The 27,024-nt window shown below is 40.1% G+C and overlaps 1 protein-coding gene across 2 annotated transcripts in view; it reads right to left on the bottom strand.

Moving 5' to 3' along the window:
• polrmt (polymerase (RNA) mitochondrial (DNA directed)) overlaps positions 1–27,024 on the bottom strand; it is a 51,604-nt gene that overhangs the window by 4,850 nt on the left and 19,730 nt on the right. For both annotated transcript variants that reach the window (XM_032526100.1, XM_032526101.1), the window contains exons 11-19: positions 26,765–26,887; positions 23,291–23,413; positions 22,053–22,232; positions 20,202–20,288; positions 18,474–18,587; positions 8,640–8,692; positions 4,547–4,645; positions 4,080–4,152; positions 1,045–1,136 (exon numbers count right to left, since the gene is read on the bottom strand). In XM_032526100.1, the coding sequence (XP_032381991.1) occupies positions 1,045–1,136; positions 4,080–4,152; positions 4,547–4,645; positions 8,640–8,692; positions 18,474–18,587; positions 20,202–20,288; positions 22,053–22,232; positions 23,291–23,413; positions 26,765–26,887 (944 nt within the window). The remainder of the gene's footprint in view (positions 1–1,044; positions 1,137–4,079; positions 4,153–4,546; positions 4,646–8,639; positions 8,693–18,473; positions 18,588–20,201; positions 20,289–22,052; positions 22,233–23,290; positions 23,414–26,764; positions 26,888–27,024) is intronic.

Below are 27,024 nucleotides of genomic sequence, written 5' to 3'. Positions count from 1 at the left end.
ATGTTGGATTCATGTTAAAGGTACCTTGCCACACATATATTTAACACATTAATTACTTTGAGACCAACAAAAACATGAAGTTCTACCATGTACTATAACATTTTTTTTGGAAAAATTGCCTTGGTTACCTTGTTTCAAGCCATTCTAGCGTGGTATAGAAAGCCTGCAAGAAGACTTAGCTTGGTTTGTGCCAGTTCTCATTAATAGTCAACAAGCTAAGCTGCTTGGCTCTGATTGGCTAACAGCTAGCCAATGAGAGCCAGGCTATCAGCATCCTTTACCCAGTGCAACTTTGCAAGCTCATGAATAGTAATGAGTTCAGGCAGCATGACGTCAGACTGACCAGCTTTTGTAATTGGCCTGATTTCTCCTCTTGTTTCTTTTCAGTGGCTAGAGCTGACAGAGGACGGTAGCAGTTCATTTTTCAAATTCACAGCATAGCACAAACACATATGGACCTAACATTAAAAAAAAAAAATGCAAGTAAAAACAATTTTGTGTGGCAGGGAACCTTTAAGACTTTTTAATTTTTGAAACAACTTTCAAAAAAATAACTAATTCGGAGGCCCCCCTGCATTGACTCTGACGTTCCCCTAGGGGTCCGAGCCCCCTATTGAAGATCGCTGCTCTAGTGTATCAAATAATGTGTTTGCAAGGCTTAGGGAACAGTATTGTCTCTGTTAAAGAGGGAGAGAGAAAGACGAAGAGGAATGCATGTGCATCAAGGCTTTTGGCTATACCATCAAAGTTCATAAAGATCCTGCTTAAACACAGACAGAGACTGATGGCTGTCCAAAGAAAGATTAAACAGAAATGGTGGTGGTAATTAAGTGTGGTAATATGACCTTGTAACTATTTAATAATATTTTTTCTTTATATTGAGATACTGTGCAACAATTATATAATGTGCCACACATTATGTACTGTGCCATGTTTTTTTATAATCATAAACCTGATAGGTTCTCTGAGACTTAAAGGAACTTCATGTGCATGTGTTTGTGTGCACAATCCAATGTGTTCCTGCATGCATGTGGGAAAACTCACGGGAGCCCGGCGCAGTATTTCAGCAACAGGAAGTTGGACAGCTCTTGAAGGATTGGTTGGCTGTGCAGGGCGACAAACTGTTCCCGACAGACCTGACGGAAGGAGGAAGAGGCAGAGAGAAATGAAAAAATTTTGAGTTACTCTGGCCTAAACAAGCTACCTAGACTGTCCTACCTGTTGAACAGGTAAAAGATTGAGAAAAAAAGGAATGGAGAGGAGAGCAAAGAAAAGGCGAGAACTAACATCTGTCTATCAGCAAATCCGGCAAATGGATCATCTCCCACAGCTTAAAAAACTCTGCATTTTGCTGTATGTCTTCTTTATTCACACTTGAACTATACTATGGACTTTTATATACTATTCTTTTTCAAATGGGAATCAATGTACTGCAAAGAAAAAACGGTAGAATGTAAAATGGAGGGTATAGCGGGGATTTGTTTGACATCAATGCTGACATGACAATAACACCTGGGAGAAAGAAGTGCTATCCATTTCTGAGCTGGTTTCAGAATCCTCCATATGGTATAGATGGGTTTCTCAGGAGGCAAGTTCAGCAGGGTTAGAAAACCTGTTGCCACAATGTAACAATAGCTTATATATGGACATTTTGAGTATTTTAGTAACTTAAACAGTGAATTCATTTTCTTTAAAAAGGTAGATTTGAATGCACCATATCTGGCTAGCGAACGTGACACTTGGAACTCTAGTGAGAAAACGGCAGCTATAAGCAGTGATAATAATGCTAATGTATAGTAGACTACACAGAGTTAGCTCAACAGGTAGTAAGAAATGAGTGTGGGTCTCACCATCAACAGGCATCAGGGGTTAATAGAACAGAAGCCCTCATGACACAAGTGACATTAGCGTAAAAAGCTTACTTGTTAACTAAGTGACATGACACTGGGAGGACACAGTCATAACACATAAACCTTAACTTGTCATGACAAAACCAAATGGTTCTAACTAAAATAATTATGTCATAAACGTTTATGACTTTTTATAATGTTTATGAGACATTCACAACAGTGTCATGTCACTCTTAGGTAGATACCTTCAAGTGTAACCAAAAAATGTTGGCATGTATGAACTTTCTGCTGTTCACCATTAAATATACAGAAGTCTTATAGTCTCTTATAGTTTGTATGAGTGTAGAACCTCAGAGGTTTGCAGTGTATACAGGCAATGCTTCACTCCAAGGAAACTAGTTTACATCCAAATTTAGTGCAAATGTTAACCAAATTTACAGAAAATCCACAATTCCATCCACTACGTTATGGGAACATTACATGTTGGGCACATGAAGACAAACGGTTGTGCTGATTCTTCAGTTGGGGCCATTCAACCACTGTGTGAGGAAAAAGAGGGTGCAAGAGATCCAGACCTTTTTTTTTTAACAATATTAGGACTTTTTCTCCAAATGTCTGGCATTTCCATTCAGGTTTGTTTTAAGTGCAAATTTAAAATGCGTATAAAAACAGGTGGATGAAAAGACACTTTACAGAGGATTTAATCAGTATTATTTATCAGTCACGTATGAGTATGAAAAGAAACTGACTGAGAACAAAATCTCTCAGTTGTTCTGGTTTGTAGTCTAACCCCACATGTGCATGCATCTCACGATGGCATCACGCAATACCTGCCTATACTAACAGCCAGGCTGTTCAGAAAATGAAGGGATGAAGGAAGGATCAGTTTCTATTCAAATAAGGACCTTCCCGATGTGCTGAGGTGTTAACTAAGATACCAACCACCCCTCCTCTGCCACTGTGTTCAATTACCTGTGTAATGAAGGTGTACGCTCACACATCAAAAGAATATGAGAGGGAATAAATGTACTGACTGCTTCATTGGTTGCAACTCCTCTGAGATTGAATGAAGACATAAAACTGTGCTCTGAATCTACATCAACAGACAGAACTGGGACTTTATGGCAATTTGATCTATTTTATGCAAAGCTGTGTCTCTGTCTGGGCCTGTTCACAAGCTAGTTTCAGGCAGGGGCTGGCAGTCATTTATTCAGCACAACAGGCTCTGTCTGGTGCAGACAGACCACTGTCTGTTCAGATTTGGCTGAATATTGGGCTTTTTTAAAATATTTTTATTGCATTTTTTTTCAAAACACACAGAACAGCTCAGACACGACGGGAAAGAAAAAAACAAAACAAAAAAACAGCTGAATGTGGGCATGTGGGTGCAGTAAATAGAAAATGATTATTAAAGTAAGTATTCTGCAGCAAGGCAAAGCAGTATCCAGATAAGAATCAATACAGAGCATTTAAACATAGCAAGGCTACAAGGCACTTGTCAGATAGTGGTCACTTAAAACCAAGACACAAAGACAGGTTGGTTTGGTCTAGGAAATCCACGAAGCAAGGAGGATGATATCATCGGCCCAATGTGCTGTAAAGGTCCCAGACCTAAAAAAAAGCATCTTTTTGGAGTGAAGCATGCATGTGATGTATTCTCTGGTAATGCAGTCAAAAGAAGGCTCCATTTTCAATGTTGATCGGTCTTGTTGTGGCAAGGACCCCAAACAATACACAACATCGCCGCTGTTAAAACATCTGTGCATGAAACATCTGAAAGAATACGAGTTGTGCATGAAGGAATATACAGACAGCAACCAATATTGAGCAACTTCAGGTACGGCACAGGATGGACAGTCCCAGCTAAAAACTTGTGTTAACCAGATGTGTTTACTTCATTAATGTGTTGACTGTGTTAATGGACAGAGGATGGGAGTGGGATTGGGTATTCTGTTTTGCATTCGGCAGAATCTTAACCAGTGGAATCACAGTCTTTCACAATTCTGTTGCTACTACTTTAGTGGAAGTACAAATGGAGTAGATTTAAAGGGTGTTAATATTGAGCTGGGAGACTTGAGTCACATGTGACACTTGAATTAATCAATTAAAAAAGGAAGCATTTTAAACCCTGCTGATACCTTGAAAGGATGAGGGGGATGAGGAATGGTAAAAGAATCTAGACAGGTGGGAGTAAAAAAGGAAAGGCAAGGTTGTACATTAATATGATACCTTGTTCATTGTGTCCACAGTGAGGGCGTGGGTCCAGAAACAGTCGTGAACTGAGACGAATGTCAGTCCAGCACTAAAGGGAGAAGAGAGGGAATGAAGAAGGGGTTAAGAACATAAAGAGTAGAGAGACTTTGGAAAAAAAAGGGTGTATTACTGCGACGATAATTGCTAAAACCCTGGTGGATGTTCTTTCAAAGCCAGTGTGAGTTATGACACCTTCCAAGAGATTGAGCTTATATTTACACGGCATATCATACCACACATATCTGAGGTGATAATTGCATTGCAGATGACAGGGCACATTTTCAAAACCATTTTAGGTCACGCATTCATGGAGAGTCGATGTCAGAAGCATGAAATAGACTGCCTTTAGAAAAATGACTCTGCATATTATGGAACAAAAGACAAAAGGAATGTATCTGTGTTTTTTCCCAGGTATCCATGCTCTACAGTATGTTGAATGGTACCTATAGCAGTGGAGAGCAGTCAGCATCATATGTGTGGAGTCCAGAGAGTGGATGAAGTTTGGCGGGAAGGCGTTCTTCTGTTTAACTGTGTCTGGCCTCCTGAGAAGGGACAGAAAGCCAAGCATAGATATAGAACAAGAACTGCTGTACTTTGAGGCTTTCTAATATCAAACAGGATGTTTCAGCCAATTTCTCTAGCAAGTCTGCAGTGGCCTCGTTAGGAGCCAGGCAGATAATTCCCACGGAGGCAGTTAGCAATCATATATTTGATTTCCTTTTTAAGTTGTCTTCACAACTTGGAAAACAGTAAGCATTGCATTAAAACCATTGTACCCTTGAGGATGTTTCTGAAGTCTGATAATGTAACATTATGTAATGTAATGTGTGATAACAGTGAATTTGCCCCTCAAAGTAAGGAGTGTTTAAAGGTCCCATGACATGGTGCTCTTTGGATGCATGCTTTTATATAGACCTTAGTGGTCCCCTAATACCATATCTGAAGTCTCGTTACCAAAATCCAGCATTGGTGCAGAACTACAGCCACTAGAGTCAGTCTGACAATGAGCTTTCCTTAGTATGTACCATTTCTGAGTTTGTAGCTTTTGAGGAGGAAAGGGGGGGGGGGGGGGGGGGGGGGGGGCAAGGTGGAGGCTGGGGGAACTCCTATTGATGTTAACAAACCTCATAATGTGAAATGTTTATGCCATGGGACCTTTAAGCATATCACTGTGAATTAACAACCACAATGGAATTGTACAATTAGTACAATATAGCACATTTTAAATCTTTTATTGAGTGTTTTTCATTAATATTTGCAGTATCTACACATGTTGTGTGAAAATGATAATTCATACATAAATTATCAAACTGTACTTTTAATTTTGCGGGGATGATACTTGCGTGCCAAATTACGTTCAGATAAAGCGACCATTTAAATTGCTCATATTATGTTCAATTTCAGGTTCATAATTGTATTTTGAGGTGCTTTCCCTCAAAATCTATAACGTGCACAAAAAAGATATATATAACACAATAAAAGAAAAGGAAAAAGCCAAAAAGCATAATATAAGCACTTTTAAATAATGTAAAGTAATGGGGAAATAGTGATCTAACAAACATTACTTGCAGAATTATGGGGGGAATTTCAAGTGACTGGATCCTTCAAAAGTGGTCGTGGCTCAGGGAATACAGAGATGAACATGCTAATTAACGAGCTTTAAAAGGTGCCTACTCTACACAGAGACGCAGGATTAGAACTTGTATGTTATGTCTTCAAGGTCAGAAGCTTATACAGAAAGTCCATCTTACTAATATACTGCATTTTTTTTGTAGACATTCGTGGAGAAGCACTGATGTAATTAATAACACTACTAGTGGCTGCGCCATTGATATTCTCAATCACGCCCGCACTTTTCCTGCTATGACAAGTCAAAAGTATGCTGTGCATGAATTTCAACATTAATATTTATTTTCTGCTATGTGACTCCCGGGGGACTCTGTGCTTTCTAAATTCAATATGAGAGCATACAAATATAGCAGTGATATAAAAGAAATAGTACAAGGTGATATAAATGCAGTGCTGCTGCTACTACTGATGATGATGGAACTAAAAAGTAAAAAAAAAAAAAAAAAATCATTACCCTGAGCCTTTGCCATTCAAATCCTCTGGGCTGCCACAGACCAGAACGCTCTTCTAATGGGAATGGAGACCGAGCGAAGAGAGCTTGGGCCAAACCCAATGCTAAAACACACTCAAAAAGGCACAAAGGATGCCTGTCTGTCTATCTTGTTTACCTTCTGTCCATTTTATTTTTAGCTTGGAATTGTTAGACTTTAATCAGAGCGCTTTTACTTCTTCTTCTGCTGCTGCTGCTTTGGGCTGGAGCTGAACAAAAACAAGATTCCTGGAGATTTATTTCCAAGTGCACTTGGAGGAACACTGTCTTCCCCTTTGTCTCACACCTACACTCACACACACAAAGCAAACATTTCCCCCTAAAGTCCCATAGGCCTGACAGACAGGAACGGTGCACAGTCAGTACTTTAAGAGTTAGCAACCCCAACTGTGTATCTGGTCTCACTATAGAGCTGTTCATGTCTCAAGAGATGGTGAGCGTTGACACCGGGTTTAGCATTTCATGTTCGTTTTTTTCACTGCAGTTTAGAGGTTTAGATAATCAGCATTACTTTAAAGACGAGAGGGAAGGAGGAAAAATCAAGATAAAGCCAGCGCTTGAAGGCTGCCACGACTCGTCTGATTCTACGGACATATTTAGAAGCTGGACGAGCCTTTTTAGGGTCTTTAATTACAGCAAGTGTGGGTGGAAGAAAGCGGCTTTTTTTTTTAAATCAGTCATGGCCATTGTGTCCAGTTTGGCTCAGAATGTCAGCCTGTGAAACACTGATGCTTTCTCTTGACAGCAAATTTCAAGTTTCAGGCGAGACAGCCTTACTGAGTGGTATCCTGTTCCCTCCCTCTCTTCCCTCCCTCTCAACCTCAGCCCCCTCCACACTGCACTGTAGATGTCAGATTGAGGATGGCTGTCAGTCTTTGTCATCTGTCTTCAGTAATCACCGTCCCGTCTCCCCCTCGACTCTCCGTCGCTTTGTGTCCTCTGCTCAACTCTGTCACTGCTCCTCTGTTGCCTTTTTTAAAACTCTATCTACACATTTTTCTCTCACCTCCCCCATCATTGCAGTCATTCACACATACTGAACTACCACCTTCTCTGAGAACACCTTCATGGCCTTCTTTACCCTAAAAGGCCAAATATGATCTATTGAAGTGCACTGCCACTCTGTAAATCACAGGTTCTAAAGTAGCTGGTGTAATAATATAATGTGAAATGTTTTGAACATAGGGCTGGGTGATGTGGAGAAATCAGATATCATAATGATCTTAAACAAATACCTCAATGGCGATATTGCGATGATATTGTAGCATTGACAATTGGAGCGTTTACAAAATATTAGATTTTATATTAGAATTTAAATCAAATTAGATAATAACCATCAATAATTTGGCTATAATGACTAAGTGGGTAAAGGCCTAGAGCAGTCTGGTAAGTTAAGAAAATGACATCCCTTTACTGTAATGTAGCCTTTAAAAACAGGAAATGACAACACTTACATTATAATATTACTATATCCAAAATCTAAGAAGATATCTGGTCTCATATCACGCTGTTATACTGATATATCACCCAGCCCTACTTAAGCATATTCACTAGTTAAGTATTCTCTGATCAACCTATTGGCATCAAAAGTCGTTCCATCTACACATGGACATGATCATATGTGGATTTTCTAATGCTGGCAAGTGTTTTTACTGTTAATCGGAATTTAGTCAAATTACTACTATATAAAACTGTAATTTAGCCCATTGTTTTTTGTTATGTTAAATACTGCCAAAAACTTTTCTTTAAAAAAGAAAAAAACTAATTTAGAATCTATTGTTGACTGTTTATATGTACTTTTGTTTGCTGCTGACTCGCTAACCTTTTTCTTTCATAATTCCTCTTTCTTCTGGTTGATGTGTGTAATTTGGCAGTAATACAATTTTGCAGTATATTGTGTTGTACATCTACAAATGAAGCTTCTCGACAACAGTTTGAACCACTTTACTGAACTCATTTCCGTTAGCAAAAACCCATTTTGACGTCTTCTATCTCCAAGTGGAAGTGTGAATATAAGCTTTCAAAAGAGTTTCCAAACACTTTTGATGACATTTCCTACTTTATGACAAGTACAAAGTTACATGCAAGTTTGAGTAGGCAATTAGTGGAAGTATCCACTGGAGACAGAGCTTTTGTGAAGCTGAAGTTGTTGAAAATGTAAGCTAATTGCCTACAGAGAGCTTTACTTTCAACTTCCATCACCTCTAAATGCTAAACAAAGAGTTGTCAAGCGCTATGAAGCTACATTCCGAAAACTTATAACTGCAGAATCACCCCAAAGACAATAAAAAAAAAAAAACTGCTGTAAACACAATTTCTTTCAACAGCTATCCTCTGTCTTTGTTCCAGGTCAGTGATGTAACACTATGAGAGTGGGGAAACAGACAGAAAGAGGTGCTAGTTGTAGAATGACTTACTCTTTGGCGTCATGGCTGATCTGGAGGTTGATATGTTGCATGGTACTCTTCAGCTGGAGAGGCAAAACAAAGACAGAAATGAGAGGGTTCATAATCTCAAGTTTTAACACTTTACACTGAACTTTCAGATCCTACTCAAGATCACAAAGATTTTAAAATAACAATTATGTCAGGTTGAAGGACAACAGACAAGACGCTCTGTAGAGATAGTGTTGAAACAAGGAGATACAAAATATTAGGGCTGAAACTAACAATGTCATTGTTGACTAACTGGAAAAATAATTAATTAATTCATTCTATTCTTTGGTCTTAAAATAAAGAAAAATGTATTTTGGCGAGAGTTATGCTTTAAATGTCTCCGACCACATGTCTCCAACCAAAAATCTAGAAGCAGAAGACATTAACTTTACTATCACATACGACCATTAAATGTTTGGAAATCAGTTACAAGAGCTTAAGTTAAAAAATAAATAAAGCTGGGAGGATGAAAACGGGAATGCATGACAAGAACATATCCATTTTCATGAGCTTAACATTAGCTTTAAATTGACCATTTTAGCCTGTAGGTAAGGGAGGTTTCGATGTTGTAGCATGATGCCACAGAGACTTAACACTGGCTACTTGCCCCTAAAGGCTATGACTGTGGCTCAAATCTTTAACTCTGATTTACTAATTAAAAATCAAAGTTGGGTGTCTTTGTAATGACAGGTGTTGGCCTTTATTTGGGAATTCAACCAAGTTTTAGATAAATATATGGGGGTTTTATCTGTCGTGCTGTGTATAACAACAACAATTTTATCCAGAGTTATTTAACATCATCCAATGTTTGCATTTTCCTTTAGTATTGCTAGTCACACTGGATATTGGCTAAATATCAAGATTTTGGATGGAAAAGTGCTAATCAAGGATAGTACTGTCAATTGTCCGAGGGATAAAGAGTCTGCTAGATAAGAAAAGCTTTTGGAGTGAAGTGTGTGTAAGCACTCCACAGTGACATCATGTCTGGCATACCTCCATCACTTAGTTTCTTACTTCATTTCCTGGAAAACTGTCACCTGGAAACTGGTGAATCTTTAATGGTGACCTCATTGTGCACAAGTAAGTGTAAACAACACCCCAACCATTAAGGCTGTCACAGTTTTTTTTAAGACATCCCACCCCTCCTGTTTCTGCTTAAACAAGGTCACTGGTTTACAGTTTAACAAGATCCCTCATCCTGTCATCTTGTTTCAAGAGAAATTACGTTACGTTAAGGAAGTAAAGATAGTTAGAAGGTATCTTGGAGACATGAAGCGGCTACTTAGAGTATCAGCTTTTCTCACCTTCCTTTCACACACTTGGACAGAGGCAGATAGTGGAAAAACATAGAGTAGAGGGGAAATCAAGAAAAGGAAACTTCCTAGCAGGGGGATCCCTGTTTAAAAAAAACATTTTTAAGTTATAGGAGTGTATAGTTTCCCAAGTAAAAAATGGTGGTACATCAGTTAAGTATACTATAGTATACTACATCCAGGAAACCATGTAAGGCATGTGTGGCAGGGCAGTCTTTCCCGGACCCTTGGAACCATGCCTGGGTAGGAACGATGGGCTACTATCAGGACCGAGATATGACTGGCAACAGGTCGCCAACGTTGGAGCGTTTACTTTGCATACCAGCCTACACTAATGTATCCAAGTGTCGGTTTGTCTGTTGCTCTGGAACACATTTTGTTTTTTAACTGATGGCAAAGCTGATCTTAATGCTAAAACATTTTGCCATTTTCAATTCAATGATATTCAGAGCACTGCAAATACTTAGGTCTATCTGTAATCTGGATAACCAAAGTGCTTTTATTGTGAAAGTCATTAGACATCAGTTACTGTTTAGAGCAAGATTTACCCAAAATACTATGAATTAACAGAAAATATGTTCATGTCCTATGTTTGCGGGGGGTAGGATAGGCAGACATAAAACTGATGAATAAACTAATATCTGTTATTGGTTTGCTTTATACTAACATTGAAGGACTGTAAACTGACACATTTTCCAAATCCGTTGATGACTGGGGTCTTGAATTTAAATCCTTAAAAACCACTCCTCTGAACAGGATGGCAAGAGACCACACCATTACAACTGCCGTTCTGACACCCTTAAGAGCCTTTCATAACTGTTTGGTGCTAATGTACAGCTCTTTTATTTAATATTGCTTGCCTATCTGTAGAGTGAACACTGAGGAAACACAGGACCTTTGAAGTGCACACCCCTCCACAATTTGAACTATTCTCCATTCCGCAACATGCTCTTTCCAAATCTATTCTTTCCAAATCCATAATGACCTCCTAAAAGCTGGATACAATTCATGGGGAATGTCTCCTGAGTGCTGTAAATGTTTTAGGAGTAGTGCAGTATCTCGTGGGCCCTGATGGGGACCGGTTTTCACGTTTAAAGGGAGATATACTAAATGTAAATGTTTCTAGTCCTGACGACTACCTTAAAGAGCTTTTACATAGTACAGAAACCATTCACCATTCTTCACTTTTTGAAATTGCAAAAAGTATAAATGGTGATGTGGCGTTTATTTTGCCTTGGGCCATCGGGCAACCCTTTTTGTTGAACCCTGGTACCAATACTTTGGAAAAAGAGAACAAAACGGCAGTCGGCCTCATTAATTTAGAACGGCTTGTTATTGAACGATTTATTTGAAATGTAATAATAACTTATTTCACCGTTCAATATCTATTAAAGTGACAGGTGTTCACATGGTAGAATGTCGAATGCTTGAAGGTCCCTGTGTGATGAACGTCACACAATTATCACAAAATGGTTTTAAAACAGAAGCATAGTGTGGTAAAAGCCCATCCGTTTCGGCCATAGCTGCTAACTCATCCATCATTGCTCTAGAAGGACTTGTGGGGGAATGTGTTTCCCCCATTCCCCTCCTTACATCCCCTCTTTGTGTGCTAACGGATAGAGTAGAAGAAGGGAAAGGAGAAGCTGAGCAAAAAAGGTGAAAGTGAAAGTGATTGAGAATACCTTTGATGTGAGTAATGGACTGCCACATTGTAAATGAGGTCACTACCCTACACTGAACCCCCTGTTCATTACAATGCATACACACATGATTTGTGCACAAGACCTGACTCAAACCCTGAGGCTGTGATGAACGAGACCTTGGCTAACCCTGCTGTGTGTCTGTGGGGTATAGGCTCCTGTAGTCTAAATCACATGAGAGTGGCAGCACAGATGGCCATGGATACAACAGCCATCACTAACCACATATAAGCCATGCTGCCAAGTTGGGAATCCCCATTCATCACACACACACTATAGTGGTTAATAACACACGTCTTATTGATTCAAGTGGAAGGGGTCCCACATTACACCCCTTTTCTGTGCCATTTCTGGGTCACCTGGTCCTTGCCCTCACCTTCTCCCCCTGAAGACAAATACCCCTAAGTCTCGCTACTCTTCCAATGACTTTTTACAGACATTCTCTCTACCAAACTTTCTTTCTCTTGCACTAGGCAATGTCCTGGAAACTCACACTGCATTCATTATTTCACCCCAAAATGCCACAAGATTCTGCAGGAACTGCAGGAAACACCATACTACCCCTGGGAACGGCTCGCTACTCTTCCAAGGAAAAAGGAGGGCATGGAGGGCATCACGCTGACATTTAGAGATATGTAGTACCTCAAAATTAGACTAAAAAACGGACCAATTCAGATTGTAGAGGGACGATTTTTTTTCCGAGTCTGCAAGCATACATCCTGCTTCGATACAAAAAAGGAAAATCAGACCAGACATAAACCAAAAACATAAATTTGTTTAGCATAGAGGCAAAACGACAACAAGGAGACTTAAATTGACCACAATTGGCCATAAAGATTTACAAAATTACCACAAAGAGACACACAAAAACAACAAAGAGAAGCAGAGCTACCACAAAGACTCAATTTGACCACATGATTATGTAAGAGATACAAAAACAGATAACTGCCACAAAGAGATGCAAAACGTGTGTCTCTTTTGATGTAGGTGTCTTGCTCCTATGTATGAGGGATGGGGGGCCTGGGACGTGCCTGTACCCAGGGGGGCCATGGTCTCATAATCAAACCATGATTAGGATGATTTTTTTATCTTTTCGCAGCCTATGTGACATTAACTATTTGTTAATGTTGAGAGTTGACTTGTATTGTTATACTGTACTAAAGCGATGCACAATGCATAACTTGCCAAGAAAATCACCAATTACCACCAAAAACGGAATCTTTCCACATAGAGAACATTAGATCTCTCAGCTTTTAGTCATGCTATAAACTCACAAATCCAGCCAATCCACCTGACGACTCCCTTGTGTCACATCCCCTGAGAGTGGGATTTCACTGTAACCTTGCCTGGGAGAGGGAGACTGAAAAATAAACAGGGAATCTGAGCCAGAGTGACCTCTGATCCGATTAGTATCTCCCAATCCTGTTAAGCAGCCTGCCTGATATGTGTTCATGCTGCATTCAGCTAATCCATCATACTCTTATTTCCTCACCTCCCATCAGCCATGGAAAATACTCGACTACATCGGTCGGGATTTGCACTCATCTCTGTATGCACACTGAAAAGTACACACACTTCTGATTATGTGATGCTATTGTAGCTACTTTCTCTCCACTTATTGTTTCCTTTCTGTGCATAACACTTCATCTTCCCGTTCTATCTAGAGTCTAATTACTAATGTCCCCTAGAAACCCTGTGGCCTTGGATTTTAGAGGCAGAGAGCAGACTGGGTGATTGAATTTAATCCAGCCACACAGGGAAAAGGTGACCTTTCTGCAAGTTTCATTTTTGTTGCCCTATGATGCAACTGGATTAGGGAATTATTGCAGGGGATAAAAAAAGTTATCTGTGAAATTAAAGCTAAAACCTCATTCATCTGTGAAGTCATCCCTTCAATCACTTATTCATCTTTAGGCCTTCAAATAAAAAAAGCACAGAGGCCAATCAGCTTCCTTGTCCCAGCTGGACATTAAAAGAAGCAGATCAAATCAAGGGAATGTGCCCTGCTATATAAAGCGATGCACCCTCCGGGGACCTGCCATCTGTCACCCTTGCTTTCTTGCACCTTCTTATGAGGTGTCACTCCCCCTCTGAGCCAACCTTCTGCTTGATGTCGTACTAAAAGAGCAGGTGACATGCCGGGTCAGCCCATGAGCTAGCAGTCCGCCTGCGCTTGGCATACGCTATATGTCTGTCTCCTTTCACTTAGTTAATAAGCTTAAGGATATATAGGTCAAAATAGATTTTACATAATCACACACATATATCTTATCATGTACACCCACACCCCCACACCCCCACACACACACACACACAATCTGCTGGCACAGAGACATGTTATCTCTAAGACGTGCCGCTGTCAAGATCTCCAAAGTGACAGACAACTCTAGTGATGTTGTTAAGCTCCATTAAAGTTGGGCCACTCACAGCAATCACAATACACCATCAGTGGTGGAAAGCCCAGCTGGGACATTCCAACCGCAAAGCATGCAGTACTCAGAGCTTCATGATAGGAGACTGAAACAATAATTATTTTAGTAGGTTGAAAGACTGAGGGAGGAGAATAAAAAGTTGTGAACACAACACACCAAACCCAAAGCCAGATTGCAGTATATCTCACTTTTAATTTTTGGATTTTAGTCTGAAAAATACATTCACTGAGCACTGACAGGTCACCAGTCTGGTACAGAGCTACAAGCAGAATTTTTTTCAGATAGAAATCCTGAAGGCTTTTTGAAAACTTGGAGAGCCCAGTGAGCATTGAGTGCATCCAGTCCCTTGTCAATTGTCTCTCTGTTCAAAAAAAAGGCTGATCAAATTGCATGAAAAGTAGTTTTGGCCTACACGCATTGGCTGCGCATCGGAGTGTAAATGTGTGTGAGTGTATATCTGATGAGCAGGTGGGACCTTGTACGGCAGCCTCGGCCACAGTGTATGAATGTGTGTGAATGGTGAATGTATCCTCTATGATGTAAAAGCGCTTTGAGTAGTTGTTCAGACTAGAAAAGCGCTATATAAATACAGCACATTTACATTTAGATTGGCAGCGCCCCTTCTTCAAGCAAATGCTTAGTGAACTTCGCCAGACCACAACGACTGAAGCAACATTTGTGGGCCGGCTGTGTGAGGATGATAGCTTGCTCGTAGTTGATGAAAAAAACCATGCTATAGCTTCTTATAAGGTATTAGGGGAACTGCTGCTCTAACAGTGTTATTTTATTTGTGTAGGACTCATATATGTGTGTCAGCCTACTATGTATCTCTGAGGTAAAACCAACCAACCAATTCACAGCTAACTGACCACCCTGACATATTATCAGAAATTCCATCAAAGTCTAATGAAAAATAATATGGAAATCACACTGAATAACGAGTGATGATCCAAATCACCCACTACTTCATTAAAATATTACAACAAAAAGACAATGATAGGTCAAATCTAACACGTATTACAATTTAACAGCATTAAGGTTGGGGTTTCTATTACTGGTCAGTATCAGTCAACAGAGAGATAAATGAGAACTGTATATACTTGTACTTATGACAAAAAAAGTGTGTGCTATTAGAAGATCAGTGGTGGGAGTGTTGTGAATGGTGTGAAAGGTGAGAATTAGGCCCTGTTTGCACAAGTTTTTAAAATGCATTTTGGTGATCCGCAAGACACAAGTGGATAGCCAAGACACATGTCTCCGGCTGACCACTTGTGTTCAAATTTCGTTACTTCCTACATCCGTCCGCTAGAAGGTGAAAGGGCTTAGCGTTATTACGTCCACAATCTCGCCAGTCGGGATAGCCGTTGTGTTGGCACAGCTGGACATATCAAAGTGAGTAGAATCCAACACAACTTCTATTGTGCAAAACGATGGAAGGTTACGTACCACTTCTGTTAACTAGCTGTACAATGTGCAAGCTATAGAGCGTTGGCGCACTGTCCACTTGTAATCTAATTGCCCAAGAGAGCAGGACAAATGGGTGAGAGGAGAACTTCAGAATGGGTTGAAAATGCAGAGAAACAAGAATGTGCCCCCGTAGAGCGCAGACCTCCGCCAAAGCATGCCCTATCTCACAATGTTAATGCAGTGTGAATTTTCCCAGGCGGGAACTCATTTGTCCAATTACTCAAACACCAGAAGAATGCCGCTCAAATGCCCTACCTCGCTATGTTAAGGAAAGTGAAAAATGATGTGTGTATCCACCCCATGATTTGGATTTACAGGGTTCTCTCTTATCCCATGCTACACCCTTCAACCAAGTTTCATGAAAATTGGGCCAGTAGTGTTCCCGTTATCCTGCTGACAGACAGAAAAGCCAACAAATCGAGCCGAAAATATACCCTCCTGGTGGCGGTGATAAAGACAGGCCTGTAATTTGCTAAGATGTTTATCATACAGTATATGAAACTGAAAAGTAGCTCAGATGTCAGGCTTGTGCACGTTTCAGAACTGAATTGAGAATGACTCCTAATTTCCACTTCAAATCTTGAATTGGAATTGATGTCAAAAACAGGATCTAGAATTACAATTTGAATTAAAGGAAGCAGAATTGCAATTCAATATAAATTCAAAGAAATTCATATACTTATTGTAAGTAAAGTGTTTAACAATTACACTTTACTGTACAGTATATGTCAGATATGATGGCATTACATATTCTATGAATGAAAAATGCACTGGAATAAAAAACCGAACGCAATAATAACAATAAATAAAATGGAAGTTAAAATCTTCCATTTTAACCACACACAACCAAAACAATAAATAAAAAAGGGATGTAAACAAAACTGCACTTCTAAAAAGATTATAAAATTAGGCTCAGGGATAAAGAGTGCAAAGACATGAATCAGATGCCTCAATATGCAAAAAGATTTTTAAAAATAATTTCTCCAGCATAAAGCTGTGTGCAAATAAAGTGAATTGCCGCAGCAGGGTGTGCACCAAGGATGAGAGAATGAGAGTTCATGCATTTGTCAAAATGCCGGCTTTTCGATGATACTAAAGGGCAGCATCTCTTTAGCAATGAAGCGAATTACACAGTCTGTGAGTGCACACCATTTTGCATCTGTCCTCTTTGTACTTTGTTGCCAAAACGCCCCAGTGATTGTGGACTGTCGGGAAGACGGAGAGGGCTCATCGGTTGTTTTTTTCCCAGCTCGGAAAACTGCACAGGATGATCGTGTTTTAGGTTCATGTTTGTTTTGTTGCCGTGTTTAGTTGGTACGGTTTTACAACAAATGCAACACACCGGCTCGCTCAGGTTAAGTGGTTCACCACGGTCATTTGGTCTGAATCCCAAGTGTGCCCACACTGCAGCTGTGGCGTTTGGCTTTAAAACAAATTCCATCTCTTTTTTTTTTTTTATTCCTCCAACTCTCAACTTGCGTTTTCTCCCCCACGCGGCTCTTTGTTGCACTCTGTGGTTGGCAGAGGTAGAAAGTAACGAAATACATATACTCATGTTACTGTACTGAATAGTTTTGTTGTTTGTATCATTCAAGTAGTTTTTAAAATCTGCATTTTAAAATGTACTTGATGTTTTGATGAAGTATTGTTTTTTGCTATGTTACAAATCCCATTTGTTACAGAGTAAAATAACAAAAACAAATTTCAACTTCATCTGTTTAATTAAAAACAAAATAGTTTTGGATTTATGACCCCTTGATCTATTTAATGACATGGGCGAGTTTTACAGGTTTTTTTTTTAAATGTAACAAAGTCATTTTCACTTAAAGTACATTTTTCAGATAAATATTTTTACTTGTACTTGAGTAATAGTTAATGTAAGTATTGGTACTTTTACTTGAGTACAATATTTTAGTAGTTTTTTTGGTGGTTGGCTACACCAGGAGTCCCGCCTCCCCACACAGAGATCATGCAGCTGACTAGAGGGCTCACTCCTCATTACGCTAAGGAACAGAGGGGTTATCCAATCTCTTTGAGAGAGAGAGAGAGAGAGACAGAGACAGAGACAGAGACAGAGAGAGAGAGAGAGAGAGAGAGAAAGAAGGAAAACAAACAAGTATGCAAATAGTAATTATTGCGGCCAGAAAAATAATCAACCTCATTTTTATTCATCATGCAATTAATTGATTTATTGACTATTGACTATATCAAGCCCAATTCTGAAATTCTGAATTTTGCTTAAGCCTGGCAGATGTGTGTGATGAATACAATATGTTACAACTTCGCTAACCCCCAATTTCCACAGGACGCCTAACGGCTGCGGAGCCGCTCCTGAACAGCGTCGGAGTCATTAGGTTGCCACTAAAGTCAATGTGTGTATCTCCACTGACTGCGGAACGGCTGCGTTCAGACTACGTCCTAGCTCCGGCGATCAGTAGCCCCCCGGAGCTGATACCTAGAGCCTCTATTTTTGCCGGATGCCGGAGAGCTCCGCAGCAATTCAACACACAAGTACAGTGCAGGACAGGAACTCGAGCACAGAAACAAAATAAGACATCCGGTTAATTTTCAAAATAAAATAGACCGTGCACACCGCAGATCATATTTCCCTGCACTACACCTTGAAAACACAGCACAGAGTTGTTTCCCCTCTAGTCCTCCTGATGGAAACAAACTGTTGTTGTTTTTGTGGTTCTATTCTACATGAATATGCAAGATCTTGTGGGTCCTGGAGACCTCAGCTGTCAGTCATGACCGCAGCCGTTCCGCCACAAATCCGGACCTAGTGGGTATTGACGGACGCCGGAACAAAGAGCCGACACGCAGCCGTTAGGCATCCTGTGGAAATTTGGGGTAGGAGAGACTAGTATAGAATGCCCACACATGCCTTAATATAAGACTTACCACTTGGTTGCGTGTGCGGTGGTAGGGCTGAATGATGGGTAAACCCAATGGTGTCACCCACTCCACAGTGTGGCCAGACTTGGAGATGAGCCTGGCGCTCTCGGTCAGCCAATCCTGCAACACATGGATGCCAGCAGACGTAAATTGAGGGCAACACATTGTAATGAGGAGCATACTCACAAAATATTCAAAGCCCTTCACCGATCAAGAGTGTGAGTCTGCGTATTTGTTGTGCTTATAAGTGCGTGTACGTGGACACAAGAGCAATCATGTTCAAATCAGTAAGTTTAGACAGTTGGGTGGGGGATTTAATAAATCAGGATACAAATAAAAAGAATTTGGAACAACAAACAGAAAATAGGAACTTTCTCTCCACAGCATCGACAAATGATCTATGCATATAGGTCTGGTGTTCTATTTGCTGAAGCAGAAAACAGTTGCTGCAAACTCGCCGAGAAACACTTGAGAAGTTGTTGATTAACTCTAAAATTAGTGTGTGGCACAGTTTATATCCAAAAATAGAAGCCCCCAACAATGTTCCACAGGTGCTTCCTCACACGTGCAGACAAACAGAGAGCTTTGGGAAACATATACTGTATATGTCCTAGCGAGTCGAGGTAGCAGTCTGGCCCAAAGCTGCTCCATTCATCATTGCCTCCCTTCTTAAATGTCCAGGTACAATGAAATGAAGAAGAAGCGTTAAAGCAAAGAAATGGGAGTGAGAGATTAGCTAGCAAGGTAGTGGGAGAGAGAGACTGATCAATCAATAGATTAATAAGAGGCAGAGTGAAGGGTGGACAGACAGTGAGAGCATAGTCTGAAGAGAATGAGTAGCAGTGTTGACAGAATAAATGGGAAATGTACAGAGAACGTAGGCAAGGTCAGGTATGACATCCCCCCATATTAATCAGCTACCTCTCTCTCTGTCTCTCATACTTCAACTCACCGATGCAAAATATAAGAGGATGTGACCTATTTAAAAGCAGCAGGTGCACGCACGCACAGGAATGCACGCACACATCATACTGGGCCATTCCCACACATTCCCCAAAGGACACAAACACCAGCAGTGGTTGGTGTTTCTATTTGCTCGCCAGACTCCTCTCGGCCTGTGGAGATAATAAACAATCCCCCACCAGGTGCAAGTCCTAAATCTATAAATGGAGTCTATTTGATGAATGGGCGCTGTTGCCAGGGTAATTGAAGTAAACTAGTCATTCATAAAAAATAAAATATCCAACTGTATGGAGAAGGTCAGTAGTCATATTGGAGTAAACTTTGCTAGAGTGTTACTCAGAAAAATAAAAACAATGTAATTTTAGAGTTAGTTATTTAGTTAGTTATCTTGGGTTTATACTAAGCGGTTCAGTTTATGACAAATTTCTTCAAACTGTTACATGTAAACCCAATTTAATATTAATTAACTATTGGCAACTTGCATGTTTAGCTGACCTGCTGTGCAATATACAGGTTATTCTCTCAATTAATTGGAATGAGTTACGTTTGAATGTTAGTTGACCATTGTCTCTAATTTACCCTATTAAGTGCAAGCATGGGCTTAGATTCAAGTGAAAATAGGAGGAGCAACTTTATTTTAGGACAATAGGTTTACTGAATATCAGCACTGTTATGCAATTAGTAAAACGCAAGTGTAAGTTTATCTTGTCTGTAACTTGCTGGATGGGAAAATGATACGTATGTGACTTCATGTTGGTGCAATGAACCCACCTGGATCTCTCTGGTCCCTGTGAACATCTCCTTTAAGCCACTGAACACCATACGCACCAGGTAATGAGATGCATCCCATACATACTCCTGGAAATACAACACATGATTATACAAAGTATTTTTTCAAATCATTATCTTTTTGCTCCACTGCATTTCTCACTAAAACAAACTGTATATTGTTTTGTCCACTTATCTATGGATTACATGCATAATGCAAATGTAAACAATCCAATTTGCAGCACTAAATGAGCGTGGTATATTTCTTCTATTATTACGTTGATATGATCTCCTCCTCGGTTGAAACGGCCTCATCCCCCCTATTCTTCCTCCCTGTAATAACTTCCTATTACACTCCACCCTTATTTCCTGTTTAAACAATTAGGGATATTAAGCAGAAGTCATGTAGCACAATCCTCTGGCTGCGAGATGGTAGATACAATAACAGCAGGATCATGACAATCTATACAGACAATGAGATTAACTTAAACTATTGTAAGGTACTATATAGCTATTTTGACAAATAATAAGCAGTACAGAGCTGTAGGAATATGAAATGCCTCCTGCCATGGTGTCGTTTTGATGGGTGTGCCCATCAAAGAACAATTTATGTCCACAGAATCAAAGTGCAGTGGTTCTAAACAAAAAATAGATTTGTAATTTGTAATGTGCACAGGATATCAAACATACCCATTGTTGTATTGCGCACCTGACCTTCCTTTTACAACCACGCACTATTGTTTTCCACCTTAATAAGATTATACATAAATAAAAGAGTATGTTCTTGCTCCATGCAGCTCACTTGGAGACATTGAGGTGGGACTCTTAAAGAAGAATTCCAGCCAATATGTACGTTAATCTTGATATATAGCTATAAACATGCGTGTACTTTCGATTTAAAAAAACCCAACCTAAAATGGTGCAGGCTCGTTAGCTGCTAGCTGCCATCCGTAATAAGTGTGTTCAGCCAGGCTTCTGTGATGATCATCACTCAGCAGTTCAGTGTGTACTTGTAGCTCATCCATTTTGTGTGTGATCAATCTGCTGTTGTTGAGTAGAAGGTTGATGATTTTAAGTGGTAGTTCCCTAAGCCGCGTTAGCAGCATCCTTGCTTCTCGGAGGGACCTGCATACTGTTTACCTTTTCCTGCTACACCAGGACTTCCGTGCGAGACTACAGCTAGCCTTCAGTATCACTGTGCAAGCCACAGACCTCTTTTGCCCGTTTATATGTAGTTGCATAGTTACTACAGTGCTCAATTTCCTATTTTTGAGGGTGAGTAAAGTTTTAGTTGCAAAGGCATGACCTGTCCTCCGTGTTGCCTGCACCGGTTTGGGTCGGGGTTTTTTTCGATTGAAAGTACACGCATATTTATAGCGCTCAAGAGTAACGTAAAAATTGGAGCGGCCTCTAGCTCACCAAGTAAGAGCGTTTGCCCAATGTTGGCTGAGTTCTGCAGCGGCCCGGGTTGGAGTCCGACCTGCGGCCCTTTGCTGCATGTCATCCCCCATCGCTCCCTTCCTTCCATGCCTGTCCACTGTCTCTATGTAATAAAAGGAAAAGCCCCAAAAAAATAATCTTAAAAAAAAAAAAAAAAAAAAAGAAAGATTCATGTAAAAATCGTCCGGAATTCTGCTTTAATGTCAACTTCTACAACATCCAGGAAGGATAATCCTAGTCTGGGCTCAATGTGTGTGTAAGAATGTATAGCTTGAGAAGAAGACATCAGGGGAGCACCATCATGAGGAGATCATGTGCTAAAAGGCCACTCTGTCATACCCTACTGATGCAAAACTCAAAATAAAACAGCATATGGAGTGCGGGGGAAGCCCCCATCCACGGCCATGACTGTACCTTGGGGAACTCCTCAATCTCCTTCAGTCTTTTCTCTATCTGGAGGCGTCCCCCGTAGCGCGTGACCCCGTACACCACAGTCATTACGGTCTGTTTGACCACCTTCCTGCTGATGAAGCCCTCCAGGACCTGGGCAATCTTCAAACCGCTCTTTGCATCCCGCACTCTGAACTCCTCCACCTGAAACATGCAGACAACATGTTGAAGGTTCCCACAAAGTATGTATAAATTACATGCATGCAAATGTCAAAAAAGGCCTCTGTTCAAAATGTGTCTTTTGGAGAATATTTGAATGCTTATCCACAAATCCACATAATCAGAGTAGAAGTGATGAAAAACTTCTCATTCGTCTCAATCTGAGTTTCCTCAAGCCCAAAGCAACGGTATAAAATGTCTATTTTTTGGGCGCCCAGATGGCTCAGTGGGTTGAGCGGGTGCCCATGTACAGAGGCTTGCTCCTCGACACAGCGGGCCCGGGTTCGAATCCAGCCTGTGGCCCCTTTGCTGCATGTCAACCCCCCTCTCTCTCTCCCCCTTTCACACATCTCTGTCTGCCTATCTCATAAAGGGAAAAAAAAAAATAACTTAAAAAAAAAAAGTCTATTTTTGAGTGACCGACAGTTCAAAACACCAACATAAAGATGTAAAAAAATAACACAACAACTAGTTGACCATTTCATTTCTAGTGATCAACTAAGGGAGTAATCAACTAATAGTTTCAGCTCTACTGAAACAAGCCTGACACGGACTACAGTGTCATCTTACAATACCCCAGAGGTAGAAATACAACAGTGAGATAGTGTCCTGCAGTGAGCTGAGCTGCACTTTCGGTCAGCGGCTCACTGACAACTTCACAATGAACTTTTACAAATACAGCCCATGATAGGACATGAGACAGACTTTTCTTTTCCTCAGCAAACTCTAATTCCTCCTGTACTGAAATGTCTGAAATTAGCTTCAAATGGATTCTGCTTTAAAATACACAGGTTCAAAGCGAGCTGGATTTTTTTAATAGCATTGCGCACGCGCACACACACACACCCACACCACCCACCCACCCACCCCCCCCCCCGGGATATCATGAATCATCTGAATATTACCTAACAGCTAAGTAACTGCACTGTGCCTTGCAACTGAAATCAACCGCAGTTCATTTATGTTGTGCAACTGCAAGCCAATGCAGTTCAATGAAAGGAACAAAAACAATGCAAATCATAAAGCAGCCCTGTGGTGCTGACCTGCTGTGCTACTCCGCTGTACACATCCTGGGGAACGTCACAGGGCATGAGGTTGACGGATGTGGCACCAATCACATCTCTGCCTAGAGCAGCGTAGTGCTGGAGACCGTTACAGGAGCCGTCCTAGAGAAGATGTGAAGAAAAGGAGAGGAGAGATTAAAGCAGCAACGTGGAGGTGGAGGAGAGAACCCAGACCGAGGAGGAATAACAGGGATCGGCACAGATGGGGAGAGGTTAGAGGTGAACAAAACAAACAGAGGATTTCAATACTGTGAAAGTGAAAGAACCAAGAATCTAAAGAGAGAAAACAAGGGAGAAAGGAAAATGTGAAACACATGAGCATCGGCTCAAGACACGAGAAAAAAAGATTTGGTTGAGGCTGTTAGCTTTTCCAGTCAATTTCAACATGTAGGTAGGTCTGCTGGTAAATTTGGAGTGCTGTCGGAGAGAAAAAAAAACCAATCAGTGCTGCCTACACCGTGTTATCCTCCTGCTAGAGGTAACACCCAACAGGCTTAAACAGGGCAAGTTTTAAACATGTTTTAAGCTTCTTAACATGTTCAAAATGTCATTACCAGTGCCTACCCATGTGCCGTGGTTCCTTCTGAGTGAACACAGTGAATCTGACTGCTGTAGATGTGACAGAAATGCATGAAAATTGTGCTAATTCACCTCTATTTGTGTTGATACTGCAAGGAGAGCTTTGGGACCATCTACAAACTACAACACCGAAAAGAGACACAAACATATTTTCAAAAATAAGCAATTGCTTATTTTTTTAAAAGTGCTGTGATACAAGTAGCAGGAGACAAGTTATAATTGAGGTAGGTTTGGAGACACTACCTTATTAAATCATTAAATTGATAGCACACATATTTTTGTTTCATTTCTTTTCTGTGTTGTAGTTTGTAGACGGTCCCTAAGCACTCTAACTGCCTCTCAACACAGGAAATAAACCCAGCAGAATTAGCACAACTTTCATGCATTTCTTTCACATCTACAGCAGTCACATTCACGGTGTTCACTCAGAAGGAATTACTTCACATGGGTAGGTACTTTACTGACATTTTGAACATGTTTAGAGGGTAAAAACACATTTAAAAATTGCCCTGTTGTTTAAGCCTGTTGGGTGCTAATTCTAGCAGGAGGATAACACGGTGTAGACAGCACCGATAGGTTTAATTTTTCTCTCTACCAACAGCACTCCATATTTACGAACAACAGACCTACATGTTGAAATTGACCGGAATTCTCCTTTAATGACAGGCTATCTAACCACCTTTTCACATATTTAATTAAGTGCATCATTCAATGCAACATCTGGACTGGATATGGCATCAGACAGAGGAAAGTCACGAGGGGGGTACACAATTAACTGACGATCAATTATTCTTCATTCCCACTATGATTTTGTATTCTATTTTATTTAACAGTGTCTTAATCAAAAGTGAAATGCTTTAAGCTGTCCACCAGACCGAGTTGTTAAAATGAGATTAGCTCTATCTGGGTACAGGCAATGTCCCCGTGTTCAGTTCTATATAAAAAAAAAAAAGCCAAACAAAAATAGTGCAGTGAAGTTGGCCACGTTCCTGCCAGCTGTCAAATTGATCTTTTTTCCTTTCCATCAAAATGTGGCCTCTGACCTGAATATCTTTCTACTGTGCCTATATGAGCCTTATGTTCAGGCTTTAACTGTGGCATGTGTGTTGTGTGGAAGAGCATCAGGCTGTCAGTGTGCTGAAGAGGCAATTAAGTTGTGTAACTTCAAACTTAAAAGTTTATCCTTTTGGCTATTTTGAGCCTTTCCTTTATTTATTTATTCATTATTGTGAGTACACATTAATTACCATCAATTTGATCTAAGTGTGATGGACTTTAAAGCTGCACAGAGGGAAAACCTAGGAGCCATTGTTCTTTCAAAACAGCTGCAAGGAGAAAGAAGTGCTAAATACTTTTGGCCATACTGATTACACTGTATTTTATGTATAATCTGTTCTAATGCTTTTTCGCTTGTCTTATTCTTTTAAATGTGTGTAATGCCTGAGGTCAGGAAAATGATTGCCACATGCATGACTTTTATTGGTGTGCTTTAAAAGAATTTGCCAAGACTATTTTCAATAATTTCTATTTTATATTTTATAAATCAATTAAAGTAAGTGTATGAAATGCCGATCCTAAAAGCAACATTAATGAGAGACATTTTCTTAAGTGTAAAATAAAAGCGTCATTATAACAAGGCTATTAACAAAGGCCTGAGGAGCAGACAGTGTTGTATTACTCTGAAACATTACAAAAGCCTCAGATCACAGGATTCCTGACATAAGCAGTGGTGGAATGTAACTAAGTACATTTACTTAAGTACTGTACTTAAGTACAAATTAAAGATACTTGTACTTTACTTGAGTCTTTTCATGCCACTTTCTGCTTCAACTCCAGTTCATTTCAGATCCAAATATTTTTCTTTATACCCCACTACATTAACCTGACCGCTTTAGTTACTGGTTACTTTACAAATTAAGATTGTTGCACACAATATGTGTAGTTTATAAAATATGTTTTATTAAAAATTAAACCACCCACCAATATAACGGCCTGCAAGTCCAGTTGAAATTATTCAACCATTAAACACAGAACAGTTTGGATTGTTTCCAGTTTCTAAAATGTGAAGTTTTTTTTCTGTATTACGCACTCTGTTGCTTTGGTTTGTATCCCAGCACAGAATAGCTGTGGTCTGGTCGTTAAGATTAGGGCTACAGGTTTATGACAGACAACATAAAATGGCCCCAGATGGCTGGGGAGGTCTTGCCTCGTTAACTTTAACGTGCCCTCTAAAACAGCATTATAAAGCATGACTGAGCCCCCCTTATTTTTAGTCCTAAAGCGATTGTCAGATGAGTAAATTCCTCAATATAATCTATTCTAAATTATTTTAGATTTCTTTGTTTGACCCGAGTGAATTTCCATTTCTGGTTAGCAGTTGATGTCCTATCATAGAGCAGTAGACCGATACCACGACGATGCAGCACAAAAGGCCACAAGAAATTTATTTTTATTTTATTGGTTTATTTGAAAAGGACCATGCGTATTCATGAATTTACATGGTGTATAAAAACACCATGTAAATATGCCAGTTAGTAGAAAGAACTATTTCTCATCTGTAGTGTCTAGGCAGGTGACATAGGACTAACATAAAGATAGCTGGCAGTCATTTACTATAAGCCAATCCCTTCTTCCTGTGCGGCTATCACACTCTACAACTTATCTCCCTTTTGTCAAGAGATGGGCAGTAGAGACTCAAGGCTCCGGCCTCCATTTCACCTCTTGTTTGTTCTGTTTCTCTCTTCCTATATTGTTATCTTGGACTTTTATAATTGCACTTTTCCAATTTATCTTACGTTTGTAGGAGATCAAGCATGTTTCAAATCGCTATGCAACTCTGTAAACAGAAAAATAATTTCGTTGTTTTTGCAGTACCTGGTGAACAGGAAAGTGGGAGATGAACTGTGTTGGATCGGGAGATCTCACAGCGTTGGCTAGCTCCATGCAGCAGGACAGAGCCTGCCAAGGCTCATCTGCATTCATCCACCACTTCTTACCCTGAGAGAGACAAAAACCAGCGCATCGCACATTATCTTGCATACAAAACACTTTGGGAAAAGCATTTTTACTTTTTGTTTGGACAGATACATATCAGATTTTGTGACAGTAAACTGACCGCTCCCCCAGTAAGACAG

Source organism: Etheostoma spectabile, chromosome 9, assembly GCF_008692095.1.
Source record: "Etheostoma spectabile isolate EspeVRDwgs_2016 chromosome 9, UIUC_Espe_1.0, whole genome shotgun sequence".
Classification (NCBI taxonomy): domain Eukaryota; kingdom Metazoa; phylum Chordata; class Actinopteri; order Perciformes; family Percidae; genus Etheostoma; species Etheostoma spectabile.
This window is presented reverse-complemented; position numbering and strand designations above follow the sequence as displayed.